Source organism: Tripterygium wilfordii, chromosome 10 (genome assembly GCF_013401445.1).
Source record: "Tripterygium wilfordii isolate XIE 37 chromosome 10, ASM1340144v1, whole genome shotgun sequence".
Taxonomy (NCBI): Eukaryota; Viridiplantae; Streptophyta; class Magnoliopsida; order Celastrales; family Celastraceae; genus Tripterygium; species Tripterygium wilfordii.
In genome coordinates, this window is record NC_052241.1 from 3,358,874 (window position 1) to 3,374,475 (window position 15,602).

At 36.8% G+C, this 15,602-nt stretch overlaps 3 protein-coding genes across 8 annotated transcripts; all 3 read left to right on the forward strand.

Annotated features, from left to right (window-relative positions):
- The first annotated feature begins 1,475 nt into the window (after window positions 1-1,475).
- On the forward strand, window positions 1,476-7,164 carry LOC120007784. 4 transcript variants are annotated; one of them, XR_005470245.1, is made up of 9 exons: window positions 1,476-1,615; window positions 1,767-1,919; window positions 2,001-2,208; window positions 2,480-3,365; window positions 3,510-3,611; window positions 3,714-4,297; window positions 4,988-5,086; window positions 5,615-5,729; window positions 6,830-7,164. XR_005470245.1 is itself a non-coding variant. In XM_038858236.1 (6 exons), the coding sequence occupies exons 2-5, from the start codon at window positions 3,516-3,518 to the stop codon at window positions 5,679-5,681; spliced, it is 840 nt and encodes a 279-aa protein (XP_038714164.1). In that variant the 5' UTR covers window positions 2,874-3,365; window positions 3,510-3,515; the 3' UTR covers window positions 5,682-5,729; window positions 6,830-7,164. The 4 variants fall into 4 exon arrangements, 2 of the variants coding, with proteins under 2 accessions (XP_038714165.1, XP_038714164.1); XR_005470246.1 differs by having other exon boundaries at window positions 4,091-4,291; XM_038858236.1 differs by lacking the exons at window positions 1,476-1,615; window positions 1,767-1,919; window positions 2,001-2,208 and having other exon boundaries at window positions 2,874-3,365; window positions 3,714-4,291.
- A 765-nt stretch (window positions 7,165-7,929) lies between these two features.
- On the forward strand, window positions 7,930-9,170 carry LOC120007242. Its single transcript, XM_038857448.1, has 3 exons — window positions 7,930-8,025; window positions 8,128-8,199; window positions 8,304-9,170. The coding sequence occupies exons 1-3, from the start codon at window positions 7,930-7,932 to the stop codon at window positions 9,168-9,170; spliced, it is 1,035 nt and encodes a 344-aa protein (XP_038713376.1).
- A 2,241-nt stretch (window positions 9,171-11,411) lies between these two features.
- LOC120007783 lies at window positions 11,412-15,291 on the forward strand. Of its 3 annotated transcripts, none has more exons than XM_038858234.1 (5): window positions 11,412-11,529; window positions 11,672-11,824; window positions 12,321-12,905; window positions 14,207-14,481; window positions 14,965-15,291. In XM_038858234.1, exons 2-5 carry the CDS (start codon window positions 11,681-11,683, stop codon window positions 14,999-15,001), a joined length of 1,041 nt encoding a protein of 346 aa, XP_038714162.1. In that variant the 5' UTR covers window positions 11,412-11,529; window positions 11,672-11,680; the 3' UTR covers window positions 15,002-15,291. The 3 variants fall into 3 exon arrangements, with proteins under 3 accessions (XP_038714162.1, XP_038714160.1, XP_038714163.1); XM_038858232.1 differs by having other exon boundaries at window positions 11,445-11,529; window positions 11,669-11,824; XM_038858235.1 differs by having other exon boundaries at window positions 11,451-11,529; window positions 11,679-11,824.
- Window positions 15,292-15,602: the final 311 nt, after the last annotated feature.

The following is a 15,602-nucleotide window of genomic DNA, read 5'->3' on the forward strand; positions in this document are numbered from 1 at the left end:
ATTAACAGCTTAATTGTATGGAATTTCAAGTCATGCATATGGTGAGATTTCTTCTTCCTTAACTCCTCCCCGGCACCTTTCGATCTTTTCACAGCCTCTATTGTATCGGTTAACAGGATTGTCTTTGCAGTCTCCATGATCATGCTGCTTCCCACTGCACTTATCTTGACCTCTAATTGCTCCGTAGTCGATTACTCTTTGTCCTCGTCCTGCAATCACAAAGATCCCACATACTGAAAGCATGATATGGCCTATAAAAATCATCACTTTAAGCAAATTCATTCTCAGTAATGGAGGCTGGAAGTAGAATGGACTTGGTTGAGCTAGCTAGGCTTCTTGGTCCTGTATATAAAGTAAAAATAAGCAGAAACTAATTAATTACATGGCAAAAACTGTTTCTGACTGTTAATATCAAAATTAGGGTCATTAATCTCGGCCTTGAGAGATAAGCGTTGAAGGCAACTTATGTTTAAAACTTTTAAATTGGCATAAATATTCTGGTATCCTCGGCAAATAACTTTGCTTGAGGTTGCAACTGTCATAAATAATACCATATTGATGAGCTGAATAAATAAGTACATTTTTTTTGAAAGAAGAAATCTTGTCGCGCTAGTGCTTATTATAATTTACCAATTTGCTAATTAAACTTGAATTTGGCGCACTACAATTCCTTGATAATTCTAAAACAATACATTTTTATTTATCACGATTGTTCTTTATGAATTTTCATATTCTGAAAAAACTCTATTACAACATCATTAATAATTGTTCCAACAAACTCTTTTCTATAAAACGTAGAAGACGATCATTTTAGAAATTTGTCACTCATCCGATTGTGCAAATCCGTCTTGACAATGTTCATTCTGAAAATGATCTTTCAACACTTATTGTTGCAATAGGCAAACCAATGCTTAATTTTTGCATGGACCTGGCACCTAAAGCCTGATAAAATTTTTTTTGCCAAGATTTCACTGGGGCCCAAGCCGGCCCCACTGAGTTGCTTACAGATTCACCTTTGGTCACGTCTCCACTCACATATGCTTTTTGACCTTATAATCAATGAATGTTTAACATACCACATAGATTTGAGGGTAAAATAAGGGGTCATATTTTGAGTGGATGTAGCATTACTCTAAAGAAAAATGATTGATATCATATGAGTTATATGAAGTTTGTTGCTCATGGTCTTAGATGGATGCTGTATATGGGTAGTGTGTATTTGACTATTTGTCATAGATACAAAAATCAGAAAATCTAATGCTTTATAGTTTATAGGATCATACTAATATGGGCTATAGATTCCTCATCTTGACTTGTAGTAGCCTCCATCAATAGACAAACACAACTGAATGCACCATGAAGTTGGGCCAAGCCTAGGCCCAAAACCCAAAACAAACCCCTAGTCCCACCTTTGGGTATCGCATATGCACATAGATTTGCTTTGAAGCCCAAAGAATCTAATTGAGCAATGAGACATTGACAAGAATTCTCTCTTGTACATTGTGGGGCAATGGTGATGAATTTTCCAAGAAAACAGTTCGAGAAGCAGATTCCGCGCAGTATGTGGCCATCTTTTTGGGAGTTCCACTTTCTTCACTCGATCTCAACTCTCTAGGTAAACACTTACAACTCTCTCTGTTTCTTACATATGTAATTACCATCATCGATTACCTTAGTTTATAGAAATATTGGCAAATTTTAGAAGATTTTGATCCTCTTGATCACGTTTATCTCGTTATAATCAGCTTGAAATGCCTTGGTAGTAGGAATCCGTGATGACGGGCTTGCTCGATTTAGATATTCAATCCAAAACAGACTTCGGTCGTCCTTTGAACCAAAATCAAAGCCCCGATCATGTTGTGATTGACGTCGCCAGGGTTGCAAATGATGCTTTGCACCAAAGAGAATCAGGAAAAATGGTAAATTTAATCTCCCCAACTTTTTTTTTTTATAAATAATTTATTTATGCGTTATTTAATTTGATTTTTCTTTGTTACTAGTACTCGACGACATTCATACATAACAAGAGAGTCCTCTGTCCTCCGTGGATGCTTTAAGGACAGCCACCTTGTCAAGAGTTGAGTCTTCAGACTCCCAGAGAAATGCCAGGGCAATTGAGGAGATTGAACCAGTGGTGGAAGATGATCCTGGAGTGCTCATCACCACCAAAGAATTAAGAAATGACACTACTGTACACCAGCGAATCAGGTAAAGGTATATATATAAATATGCATCTCTTCACATTATCATTGCATTCATCTTTGTTTAGCTGTGTTAACTTTTGGAAAAATGTAAAAAATCCACATCAGAAATGTTTCCCTGCTATAATCAGATATCCATTCCATATGCTGCGAACATGATGCTTCTTTATGTTGTTGGATTTGTATGCCTAGAGGTGCTTTTCTATGTTCTTGTTTTTGCTTTTAAAGTCGGTTTCTTTTTGCTTGTCTACCTTTCCTTGCGATGTGGGTAAGTGCAGCAAGTCCAAAAGCTTCAAAAGCAACAGTCACTCATGGTTATGAAATACATAGCTCACTCCATGACTCACCGAGAAACATCACCAGGTAATCAAAGACAAATAGACAATTAAAGTGTCATTGTGCGTGTGAGAGAGTGAGAAAGATTGCTTTGTGTCGAAATAATGATGGACCAGAGAGATTTATTTGTCCAGAAAATATAGAGATAAAAGAGTATTCCATGGATATGGATGGGTGATCTCACACATAGAAGAGATGATGATCAAGTAATGATGGAGGAGATAGAGAGATAAAAGAGTCGGCCCCAAAATAATGATATATATATATATATATATATATATATATATATATATATGCATATTGAGGATCTTGATATGAAATGGGTGATGAGATAGAAGAGAAAGAGTGGAAGATGATGAAGTTGAATCAGGTACAACAGAGGATATCTCAAAGCTTCATATCCCACATCGTTTTTATAAAAGAGAAGTAAAGGGAAAAATGCTTTAAAAGTATGAAAAAGCCCCCTAACAAAGTTTCATGATACCGAGTCGCCCGAGAACCACTCAACCACAAAGTGAGTGAAATCAATACCCGAACCCGGTCCCTGTGTAAAAGGTTTCGGGTCTAACTGATAAGGCCCGGGTCACCGGGTCGGGTCGTGTTTGCGTGCATGATGTAAACAAATGCACCATGAAGCTCATTCCGGCGAGCCCGGCCGAGGACCCCTAATCCCACCGTTGTGTATCGCATATTGACATAATTGAGTCAATGACAAGGACGCGCTTCAACCTCTTCTCTTCTACATTGGAAAAAACATTACAGCAAGCAGATTATTTTCGACTTTCACTTTCTGCACTCGATCTCAACACGACGATACCATCTCCCTAGGTAAAACCCTTATAACTCTGTTTCTCTCGTACTTGCCATCATCGATCTCCTTAGTTTATAGAAATTTTGGCAAATTTTAGAAGATTTTGATCCTCTTGATCACGTTTATCTCGTGATAATCAACTCGAAATGCCTTGCTAGTAGGAATCCATGATGACGGGCTTGCCCGATTTAGAGATTCAATCGACAAGAGACGAAGGTCGTCCTTGGAATCAAAATGATGCTTTGCACCTAAGAGGAAAAATGGTAAATTTAATCTCCCCAACCTTTTTTTAAAAAATAATTTATTTATGCGTTATTTAATTGGATTTTTAATTTTATATATATATATGTGTATGTATATTTCAGAGAAGAATCGCGTTGTTCTTGGGCAGTTTCATTTTAGAGGGTTTATCCATAGCATTTGATCAGTTAAGCACCCCAAAGAAGCCAATATATGCATTTATGTCAATGATAACGGCTTCATTGGGGTTGCTCCTATCAATCATTGAGCTTTCTTACAGAGTTAGAGAGAATGATATGATCATTTCGCAACTCCTTGGAGAGGCACTGGAAAATTTTGGATTTTTTATCTCAACTTGGCAATGCATTTATGCAGTAGTACAATATGTTTACCTTTACGAAAAGAAGATCGACAGCCCGATCAAAATATCTATCCTACCTTTAATCTTCCTCATCTGTGTTGCGATCTCTAAATTATATGATAATTACTGCGGTGATTCTAGTACTCAACGACATCCATACATAACAAGAGAGTCCTCTGTGGATGATTCAAAGACAACCACCTTGTCAAGAGTTGAGTCTTCAGTCTCCCTGAGAAATGCCAGGGCAGTTGAGGAGGTTGAACTGTTGGTGGAAGATGATCCTGGAGTGCTCATCACCACCAAAGAATTAAGAAATGACACTACAGTACACCAGCGAATCAGGTAAAGGTATATAAATACGCATCTCTTCACATGATAATTGCATTCATCATTGTTTAACTATGTTAACTTTTGGAAAAATGTTAAAAATCCACATCAGAAATGTTTCCCCGCTATAATCAGATATTCAGATATCCAGATATTCAGATATCCATGCCATATGTTGCGAATATGATGCTTCTCTATGTTGTTGGATTTGTATGCCTACATATATAGGAATAGGAACGTACATGACCATAAACATTTTATTGATGCAACTTTTTTAGGGCCTGTAGCTCCCTTACATCCATTCTATAGCATGTAGTTCCTTCAAATTTGGGGCTTTGTTGCCCTCTGTTTGTTTGGGGCTTTTGAGCTCATCTTTACGACCTAACGGCTCACACTTGTTGATATTTATATATAGAGCTTGGCAACAACTCATAGAAGTCTAGCTCCTTGTGATTTTTCTTCTTTTTTTTTTTGCATCCTTGACCACGTGAACACCAACATATGAGACAATCTGTCTGCACTACCCATCTATCTATATTTTATAATAACCGGTGGTATTTGGTGGCTGGCTGATACCTGTCCTTTCGATATTTTCGAGTATTCCCTTTTTTTGTTTGTTAGTTTTGTCATTTTCGACAATTGATTTTCGCTGACTGGTCGACACTTGTTCTCTGTATATTCTGGGGTTCCTTCTTGTGAAACTGGTCTCAGGAAAGGTAGTTGGACACTTGAAGAAGATGAAAAGTTATTAGCTTATGTTACTAGGCCGTATGGCGCCCGGAACTGGCCTGAAGTTTCCCAAGTTCGCAGGTGATATAGCTGGACTAGCTTTTAAAATTGTGTGTTTCAAATATTGACGATATTGTTGAGTACAATAATTTTGAACAACACAACATAAAAATAAAGGGAAAAAATAAAGAAATAAGAGCCTCATTTACATTATAATGGTAGCGTGTCTTGACATCTATTCCCCCTTTACACTTCCACCTAGTTTCAGTCCATGGACACTCCTCACCAAAACCCTAACCCTAATTTCACTCACTTCACCAGTCAATTCGTCGATCCATTCTCCTCCTCAGACTTCGAGTTCTCCAAGTATCTCAATGTCATCGACAATGTGTTCGATGATATGATCATTTATCGTCACCGTGTATGGTCCCATCGGACCACATCGGGGGCAGCTCAACGTGGCATGGTGTTGCACCATCAATAGATACAACCATGCAAGAGGCTCACTATATTTTTGTTTTGCTTACTATTAATGAATAATCGGCTCTTGTTTGTTTGATTTGGATGTAGAAATTGAGATGTGAATTGTATTTTTCTTTGAAATTGCAGTAGTAAAAATGGGGTGAAGAATAACGAGATGAAAGGAAGGGTTGCATTAAGGACCAAATCGATATAAATGGAGAAAGTACAGAAAGAAGTCTGCCACGAACAACCGCAACCAGAGGTAAGGATAAGACTTTGATTGGTGAAGAATTATAAAGAACACAATTTACCAGTACGTTTTCCTTGCACGTGAACTAGTAAAATATTCATCAATGAACTCCTAAGTACCCACTTGTGAATTGTGATGAAGCTAATGCTGATATATATATATATATATATATATATATATATATATATATATGGTGTTAGAAATATGGATCTTATATTCTTATGAAATGAATATGTAGATTGGACCCCAGTCATGCGAGTGTTTGTTTGTGTGATTGGCTGGTTATTTTTTGGTACATATCTGATATCTCTTTATATAAGTAATTAAACACATATTGCTAATAAATATATATTGATGAAGCACCCGTTCCCAAATATGTATGAGTACTGGGGCATATATTCATGATAAGGTATATTCTAACTTCCAAAACAATGTATCTGGAGTCTGGACCATGAACTCCTTGTCATTCCTTTTTTTCCCATTCCATCATTGGGTTGTGATCTATATGTTGATTTGGAATTTGGAAATCATTCTTACATAACCATACATGCGCGCACACACGCACACGCGTGTATCTATATATTTTATATACTGATGGTCTCTTTGTTTGTCATAACACACCACCTGCAACTAAAAGTGGATACATGTTTCAATGGTTTCTTTTCACTCTATTTATATATGGATATAAAACATTGAGTTAGTGATCCATTAATTTTGGTATGCGCTTGCCATTGTTTGAAATTTTAATAAAACAAACTTAAATAGGCAAGGTTTTGCACGGCTGATATTAGAGGATCAATATATTATATATGGATGTCGTCTCCATGGGATTACCAAATTAATGATGGTTGTTAACTGTCCTAACTAATAACTGTTGGGTGCTATTGTGTCAACAAAGACAGAATATATATATATATATATGTATGTGTGTGTGTGTGTGCATGTGTATGCAAAGCCCACATCACACTCGATGTTAATTAGGATGATCCGATGATATTCTTGTTCTTTTAGATTCATTTTTCCTTTCTGTCGTAAGGCTGCTTCACAGTCTTTAATATGTATGACGTAATGAATTTGAGATTTTAGTTAAACAGTATTTACAATCTTCGCAGGTATTACTATGACTGTTCAACTGGAGGATGCTATGTGAAGAAGGTTGCAGAGAGCGACAGAAGACTCAAGTTACCTGATAACAAAATACCAGGGAGTGCACAACCATGAAAGCCCTCGTGTGAATTCTCTGATGTGGATTTAAAGTGCAGATTTATAATATAGATTACTTTTTTAGGGTGTGGATAAGTGAAATGAGAAGTGAGTATCACATGTTTCAAATCAATGCTGAAAATATTAGTTCTTATTTTAAGTTCACAAAGGATAATTCATATATGAACAGTAAGTCAGATTAATTGACTTTATGTCTGAATATTAGACCAATCAGTTTGCCTATTATTTGTTGGGTTCAAAGATACATTTATGTCCCGATATTTTTGCCAAGTGTGAACGGTAGCAAATGAATTTGTTCTAATTAAATTTTATTTTAAACAATAATTAATACACGTCTACTTCTCCAACTAACTCTTCGTCTGTCTTACTCTTTTTGGAGAATCTGTAAACTCTACATCGCTAAACGCTCAACCTTTCTCATCCTCCTTTCTCATGGGACACTGCAATATCATTCATCTCATCTGCGTTAAGAAAAGGGTAAAGAAAGACCATTGGCAACGTCCTCGATAGCATTCCATAACCTGTGAGGAGCGAGTTGTAGAGCTAGAAGGATGGGGTTGGAAGCTTAGTTGTTTGGGCGTCAGGCTAAGAAACGATGGGTCTTCTTTATGACTTTATGTTAGTTAAATACAATATATATATATATATATACTGACAAAGCATTTCCAGTCATTTAACTATAGCTAGCTTCCAAAGTACACGTTATTTGTGTATGTGTGTGAAACTTGGATTTTATTTGATCAAATCTAATCTGGACCATTAATTTATGTGACAATCATGATTAATCTTATTTGCACCCCAACTTTTGCTAAGTACACTCCTAAATCAACAAAAAACCGTCATCTATACACACTCCCGCTGACCCTACCATTTCCCTCCACTTCTCTCTTTCTCCTTCGTTTCCCTCCTCTCTCTCACTTGCACAGCTTCTCTCTCGCGATTCTTACAATTCTCGAGCAATTTCTTCATCGAAAACGTCGATGGACCGATGGGAAGAGGCGACGAAGATGATATGGATTACGAGGTAGTGATGGAAGACGATGAAGACTCCTTCGAAGGAGAAGAGAATGTTAATGACGAATTGGTAAGCATAACCCTAACCCAACAAAATGTGCGTGTTGCTAGGGTTTAGTTCATATTTAACTTGTGACTGTTGAAACGACCTTGCATTTGCATCTATTTTCAGGGCCATGTTGTTGAGTCACCCACCCCATTGATGGTTAAAGCGGACACAACCCAGTTTTTTCGAACAAAGATGGTATAGACTACAACCCCGTTTATTGTAAACTTTGTAGGAATTCCCTAGTGTTTTCGAAGTGATTTGTTGATGGTTGGTTTATGGATTGTGTAGGAATTCCATAGTATGCTAGGAGATGTGGCTGTAGGCATGGAGTAGTTGTGGTTGTTAAAAGATCATACTTGAATGATCTGAAGAGAACCTCTAGGATTTTATTTGGGTGTGAGAGGAGTGGTGGATACAGGGCAAAATGCATTCCAAAGAAGATAAGATCATCAACAAATAAATGTGGATGCCCATTTTCTCTGAAAACTCAATTGATAGATGCAGCAACTGGGACATGGGGGTTGGTTGTTATGAATGGGAAGCACAATCATGCTTTGGTAAAAGCTTTTGAAGGGCATTCATATGTAGGTAGACTAAGTGTAGAGGAAAAGGCAACTGTTGAGAGGCTAAGCAGGTCAGGGGTGAAGGCAAGGGAAATACTAAATCACTTGAAGCTCAAGGATCCAACAAATGCATCAACAATCAAGACACTTTACAATGCCAGAAATGCTCTAAGGCTATCTGAGACAGCTGGTAAGTCACATATGCAACATTTGTTCAAGTTATTAACTGAGAATGGTTACGTTACAAAGCATTGTTATGAACCAGAAACAGAGGTGTTACAAGACTTGTTTTGGCGTAACTCTACTTCAATTCAGCTGGCCAAAGCTTTTCCTTTTGTTATTATGCTAGACTACGCATACAAGACCAACAAATATATACTATCTTTGCTGCAATTTGTTGGAGTTACTTCTACAAAGAAGACATTCTCAGTTGCTTTTTGCTATATGAGTTCAGAGAAACAAGACAATTATGTGCGGGCTTTGAATTGCATAAGAGACTTTTTTGATACAGTATTGGCAGGTGTGTTCATATGTGATAGAGAGATTGCTTTGATGAATGCACTGAAGACTGTTTTTCCAAGTGCCAAGAACATTCTATGTTGAGTACATGTATCTAAGAAATGTCCTCAGCAACTGTGTTGGCCTATTTCGACTGAAAGCTGAGTTTGATGATTTTATGAGCTGTTGGGGAATTGTCATGCATGCCAAAACAACTGCAGAGTTTGAGGAGGCAGTGAAGGATATGCAAAACAAGTTTAAGGATCATCTAAAAGCCTTGAGTTATGTCAATGATTCATGGTTGAGTAAATACAAGACCTACTTTGTGGCTGCCTGGGTTGATCAGTTTTTTCATTTAGGGAGCACAACCAACAGAGTTGAGAGCAGCCATTCTAAGCTTAGAAAGTACCTCTCTAACTCAGTTGGTGGATTTGTCCAATCTTTTAGCAAAATTAACTTGTTATTGCAATGTCAAGTTGTTAACATAAAGACATCCTTTGAAGACAATCTAACTAGAGTGCCAATTAGATTTAGGATTCCTTTCTACAAGGAATTGGTGAATGTGGTATCTATTGCTGCCTTGGAGAAGATTGAAACTAAATGTGCTTCCATTGGCAGTGTAGGAGTTAGTGCAGAGAATTGTCTACACACAAATGCCAAATGCTTTGGTTTGCCATGTGCTCATATGGTGACAATTTGCAGAAATGAAGGTAAGTGCATCCCACTCAGTGACATACATGACTATTGGAAACAATTGTGCATCCAACCATTCAGTCAAGACACTAAAGATCAAGTCACCATTGATATTGAGATGGAGATTATGTGGAGGACAATTGAGCTTGCTATTGTGCCTCAGAAGCTAGAAATAAAAAGATAGCTTCAGCCATTAGGCAAAGCAAGCAACACTTCCATATTAGGACAAAGCCTAAGGTTAATGTGGGGGGGGGGGGGGGAGGAAGATGGGGTAGAAGGGGCTTAAATCATCTCAAGTAGATGAAAATCAAGCAAGCATGATCGTTGAGCATTTGAGCATGCTATGGAGTCTCATGTCTTTGAAGATGTTCAACAAAGTCAGAATTCAAAGCAGAGTGTCAAGCAAAAGGGAAAGTTGAAGGTACACAGAACTAGGAAGCCAAACACCACAAATTGGGTGTCTCTATTTCCTGATTCTTGCAGGCCTACATTTCCAATATTTTTGATGTCCCTAGAGATGGCCACTATGGATTCAGAGTTGTGGCATCGTTCTATTGTTGGGGTGATAATGGTTGGCAAATAGTTTGGAAAGATCTTGCAAATGAGCTTCGCATGAATGGAGGTCAATATGACAATCTATTAGCTCCTTTCTCAAGCACATTAGAGCTTCTATCCAGTGTTGAGTGTAATCTACTATGGCAGATCAAAAAAATTGGATGATGATGCCTTATATGAGAAATGTGGTAGCTACATGCTACAATGTTGTTGTTGCACTCATTTCACAAGAACAGTGCCTCACATTTTTCCCCTTAGGGATACACTGCCAATGGATTATAAGCAAGGGATCATGGTATTCGGGTATATCAATGACTCTCACTTCATCATAATGGAATTAACTCCAAATAGTCTCATGCCTCCTGTTTCAAAGATGTGGACAAATCATCATCATACCATTGCCAGAGGTGGCCAGCTATGTTTCCTTCTAGGATCGAAAAATTGAAGACACTATCTGGGTCGAGGCCACGTAACGTAGCAACTGTGGAGTTGATAGATTGATTCAAGACACCTCCTTGTTCATTTTGTCTGGGACTGATATGACCTTCCTTGTTCATTTTGTTTGGGACTTCCTCGTTCATATGCTGCTTAGGACTGAAATGACATTCCTTGTTCATTATGTTTAGGACTGATATTGCTTCTTATATGATTCTGGCTTCATTTTGTCTTTGATCCCAAGTTGTTGTATAGGTATAATACAAGAGATGATATGCTCTGTTTTTTTTTTCTTCTGTTGTACATGGGGTGCAGGTGACAAAATTTTAAAAAATAGGAACATGGGGTGAACTCATAACTGTTTTAATTTTAACTGAGATTTATTTAGATTGGGGTGCGCTCAACAGAAAATGGGGTGCAACTAAGGTTCATCGACAATCGTAGATATTATTTAGGAGCTAACATGGAAGAACCAAAATCATTTCATTATTTAGTAATCATACTGTGTATGATGATCATATGATATTAAAGAATCCAATTGAGCAATGAGTTAGTCAATGACAAGAACCGACTTCAACCTCACTCGTACAGGGGAAATCATGATGAATTTCCAGGAAAAACAGTACAAGATGAAGATTCCGCGCAGTTTCTATGAGTCAATGACAATGACCCGCTTCAACCTCTCTCATACGTTGAGGGAAAACAATACAAGTCTATGACCATCTTTTTTGGAGTTTGACTTTCTCCACTCGATCTCAACATCACGATACAATCTCCCGAGGTAAACGCTTGTTAACTCTCTGTTTCTCTCTTATTTACCATCATTGATCTCCTCAGTTGACATAAATATAGGGAAATTTTAGAAGATCCTCTTGATCATGTTTATCTCGTTATAATATCAACTTGAAATGCCTTGCTAGTAGGAATCAGTGATGGCGGGCCTGCTGGATTCAGAGGTTCAATTGGCTACAAACGAAGGTCGTACTTTGAACCAAAATCAAATTCCCGATGATAGTGCGATTGACGTCCCTAGTCATGCATATGATGCTTTGGCCCGTAGTGAATCAAGAAAAAGGGTAAATTTAAGCTCTGTTTGTTTCACTTTTGTTTTTAGTTTTGCTTTACAAAAAATAGAAAACAAAAAAAAGTGTTTGTTTGTAATTTTTTTTTGTGAACATGTTTTAAAAAATTTTAAAAACAAAAAAAAAGGTTTCAAAATTTTTAAGACACCACACACATGATGACCCCCTACTCATATTTGAATCAACCTTAGCACTGACTATTTATGTGAATCAAGAGCAGAGTTTCCCAACATCTCGCATGACAATTTCTTCTTGAATTAAATTTATGTTTTCATTTCTGTTTTAGGTACGCAACCAAACCAATAGTCAAATTTATGTTTTCATTTTCTGTTTCCTAATTTATGTTTCTGTTTTTGTTTTCATAATTTTTGGAAGTGATACCAAACGAACAGGACATAAGTTTTCTCCAACATTTTTTAAGAATTTATTTAGGAGTTATTTAATTAGCTTCTTAATTATATATTCATATATTTGTCCATATATATTTCAGAGAAATATAAAGTGGACGTTGTTACTCGGCAGTTTCATTTTTGAGGGTTTATCTTTAGCATTTGATCAGTTAAGCTCGTCAAAAAAGCCAATCTATGCGTTTATGTCAATGATAACGGCTTCATTGGGGTTGGTCATATCAATCATTGAGCTTTCTTATAGAGTTCGAGAGAATGATATGATCATTTCGCGACTCCTTGGAGATGCATCGGGAAATTTTGGATTTTTTGGCTCAATTTGGCAATGCGTTAATGCGGTAGTGCAATATGTTTATCTGTACGAGAAGAAGGTCAACAACCCCATCAAAATATCTGTCCTACCTCTAATCTTCTTAATATGTGCTGCAATCTCTAAATTATACAAAAAATACTGTGGTGAATCTAGTACTCCACGACATTCATACAAAACAGGAGAGTCCTCTGTGGATGTTTCAAGGATGACCACTTTGTCAAGAGTTGAGTCTTCAATCTCCCAGGGAAATGCCAGGGCAATTGAGGAGACTGAACCGTTGGTGGAAGATCATCCTGGAGTGCTCATCCCCACCAAAGAATTCAGAAATGGCACTACAGTTCACCGGCGAATTCAGGTTAAGATATATAAATACGCATCTATTCACATTATCATTGCATTATTCATTGATTTACCTACACTAATTATGTTCACAAACTTTTGGAAAAATGTTAAAAAACCACATCAGATATGTTTCCCTGCTAATGCTATAGTCAGATATCTATTCCATTTCTTGCGAACATGATACTTCTGTATGTTGTTGGATTTGTAACTCATTATATTTTTGTTTTGCTTACTATTGATGAACAATCGGCTCTTGTTTGTTTGATTTGGATGTAGAAATTGAGATGTGAATTGTATTTTTCTTTGAAATAGCAGTAGTAAAAATGGGGTGGAGAAGACCAAGACGGGATTGACACAAAGGGTTGTAGTTAAGACTCAATCGGAGCTGGAAGTAATCGATGATGAGTATAAATGGAGAAAGTGCGGAAAGAAGTCTGCCAAGAGCAAAAGAGGCTTAAAAGTATATATATACAAACATTCCTGTGAGGAATATTTCGAGAAGGACACGTGACATAATTCTATTAGTCTTTGGTCGACCAGGTCAATTCTATTAGTCTTTTTTGGTCAACCATGTCATTATTAACAGGTTTATAATATCAGGAATTTTTTACAATTAAGTAAGATAATTTACTGATTGAAGGAGATTCTAAAATTACTCTAATAGAGTTACACAAGGAATGAAACTCTTCTACTATAAAACGAGGTAAAGCCTTAAAGATAGTTTTTCTTAAACTCTAATTGTGATTACTCTGGCTGGCTGGTGATTGTCTTGGAAGCTAACTTAAGCGTCAGAGTGCCTACGTTCGAACAATGACCGTCGGGACCACTGACAATCTTTGCTTTCAAGATAAGGGCAACCGCATCACGGATGAACAGTCAGCCGAATAACCTCTAGCAGTGGGTGATTGTCTTGGAAGCTAACTTAAGTGTCGGAGTGCATACGTTCGAACAACGACCGTCAGGCCCACTGACAATCTTTGCTTTCAAGATAAGGGGCAGCCGTATCATGAATGAACAATCAGCCGAACATCCTCTAGTAGCATTGAGGAGTGCTTGGCCAACGTGGTGATAAGATTTTATTCACTACAATTCCTTCTATAAAATATGTTACTTAACTTTTCAATACACTTGCATACAGATTCCTAAGAGTCTTCTCCAGCTTTGGTATCTACAAAAGACTCACACTTGTCGATATTTAAGATAGCGAATAATTTGCTCCTCAATGTCTCTAATATTCCGATTGTATATTACTCACCATTTTTCTCTAACAATTTAAAAACAATATTTTATTGTTTAATGTTGTTGTTTGGGCAGAAGAGAAGATTAAAAAGGAAATCTGGGATCAAGAGGCTAAGAGCATTGAAAGCAAAAATCAGAGACGAACAAATATGTGGAAAAGAAGGGCAGAAACAAGATAGGAAAAGACATGAAAAGATTGTAGTGAAGGGCAAGCAACTGTGTAAAGAGATGGAGTTGACAGCAAAGCCGAGTGCGGATATCCAAATGAGACTAAATCTAATGTTCAGAATATTAAAAGCAAGAGTTGAGGAGGATACTGCTTTGGTTGCTCAACTCACTCAGTCTCTTCGGTTGGTTTAATTTCCCTCTCTAATTATAATCATTTGTTGGTTTATTTGTGTATATATGTATGTATGTACGTATATAATGTTTCAATGGTCAAGACTGATAGATGGTCTTGTACTACAAAACATAGAAAATAAATCACTGTATATACAGCATATATATAGAATTAACAAAAAAATCATCCTCCAAACCATGAGCTTTGAGAGTGAAAATTCGAATTAGTTAAGAAAATGAAGCTGAAAAGAAAATAAGTATGAATAGAGTAGAAGAATAAGAAGAAAAAGAAAAGTAGCATTGAAAAGAAGAGGGTGAAGGAAATAAGAAATGAAAAAGAAAAGAAAAGCATGAACAACTATGAAGAAGGAGAAGAAGAGAACATGCAAAGAAAATATCCTTTCTTATTGAAGATATTCGTAAATCAGGTCTATTGTTAAAAGTATCTGTTATTACACAAATTAACAGCCTTTTTGTTTCTCTTGTGTTGCCAGTGATTTAATAGCTAAGAAGAACGAGCAAATCCAATGAAGAATTCTGCTTGTGTGGGCTTGTATCTGTTTAGAAGGAAAAGAGAGCATGTGTGTGGCATCGAGTGAGATTGATATAAAGAGAACTCTGTTCTATCCTAATTATCTTGTGTTCATTTCTCTAGTGTTTTCTTCTTTCAATTATAAGTCTTTATGTAGAGAAACTTGAGATTGTAATTGTCTCTGTTTTACTAGAACTTATTGATGAAGTAGTGATAAAATACATATTGTGACCAAGAGTGTCTTTAGCCCTTTCTCATTTATATATATCATTATTTGTCCTTTGTTTTCTGTCTACTGTAGTTTTCATCTCTTTTGACTAGTGGTTGTATTTTGTTAGAGGGTAGTCTTTTCTTTTGATTGGGGAACCATTTAACCTGGAATCAAAGAGGTTGGGTCAGTTAATTCTATTTTGAGAAACTTACAAGTGAAGTGCAGCCTCGTGTGGTGGCTACTATTTCTATCTTGCATTTCTGTTATTGATAAAGTGGTGAACGTGATTATGTATCTCTATGTAAGTATTGGGAACTCTATTTTCTGTTAGTATTGTTTTACCTGCCTTGAAGGATCGGTGAATTCAATTCTATTGGTCGATTGGGTAT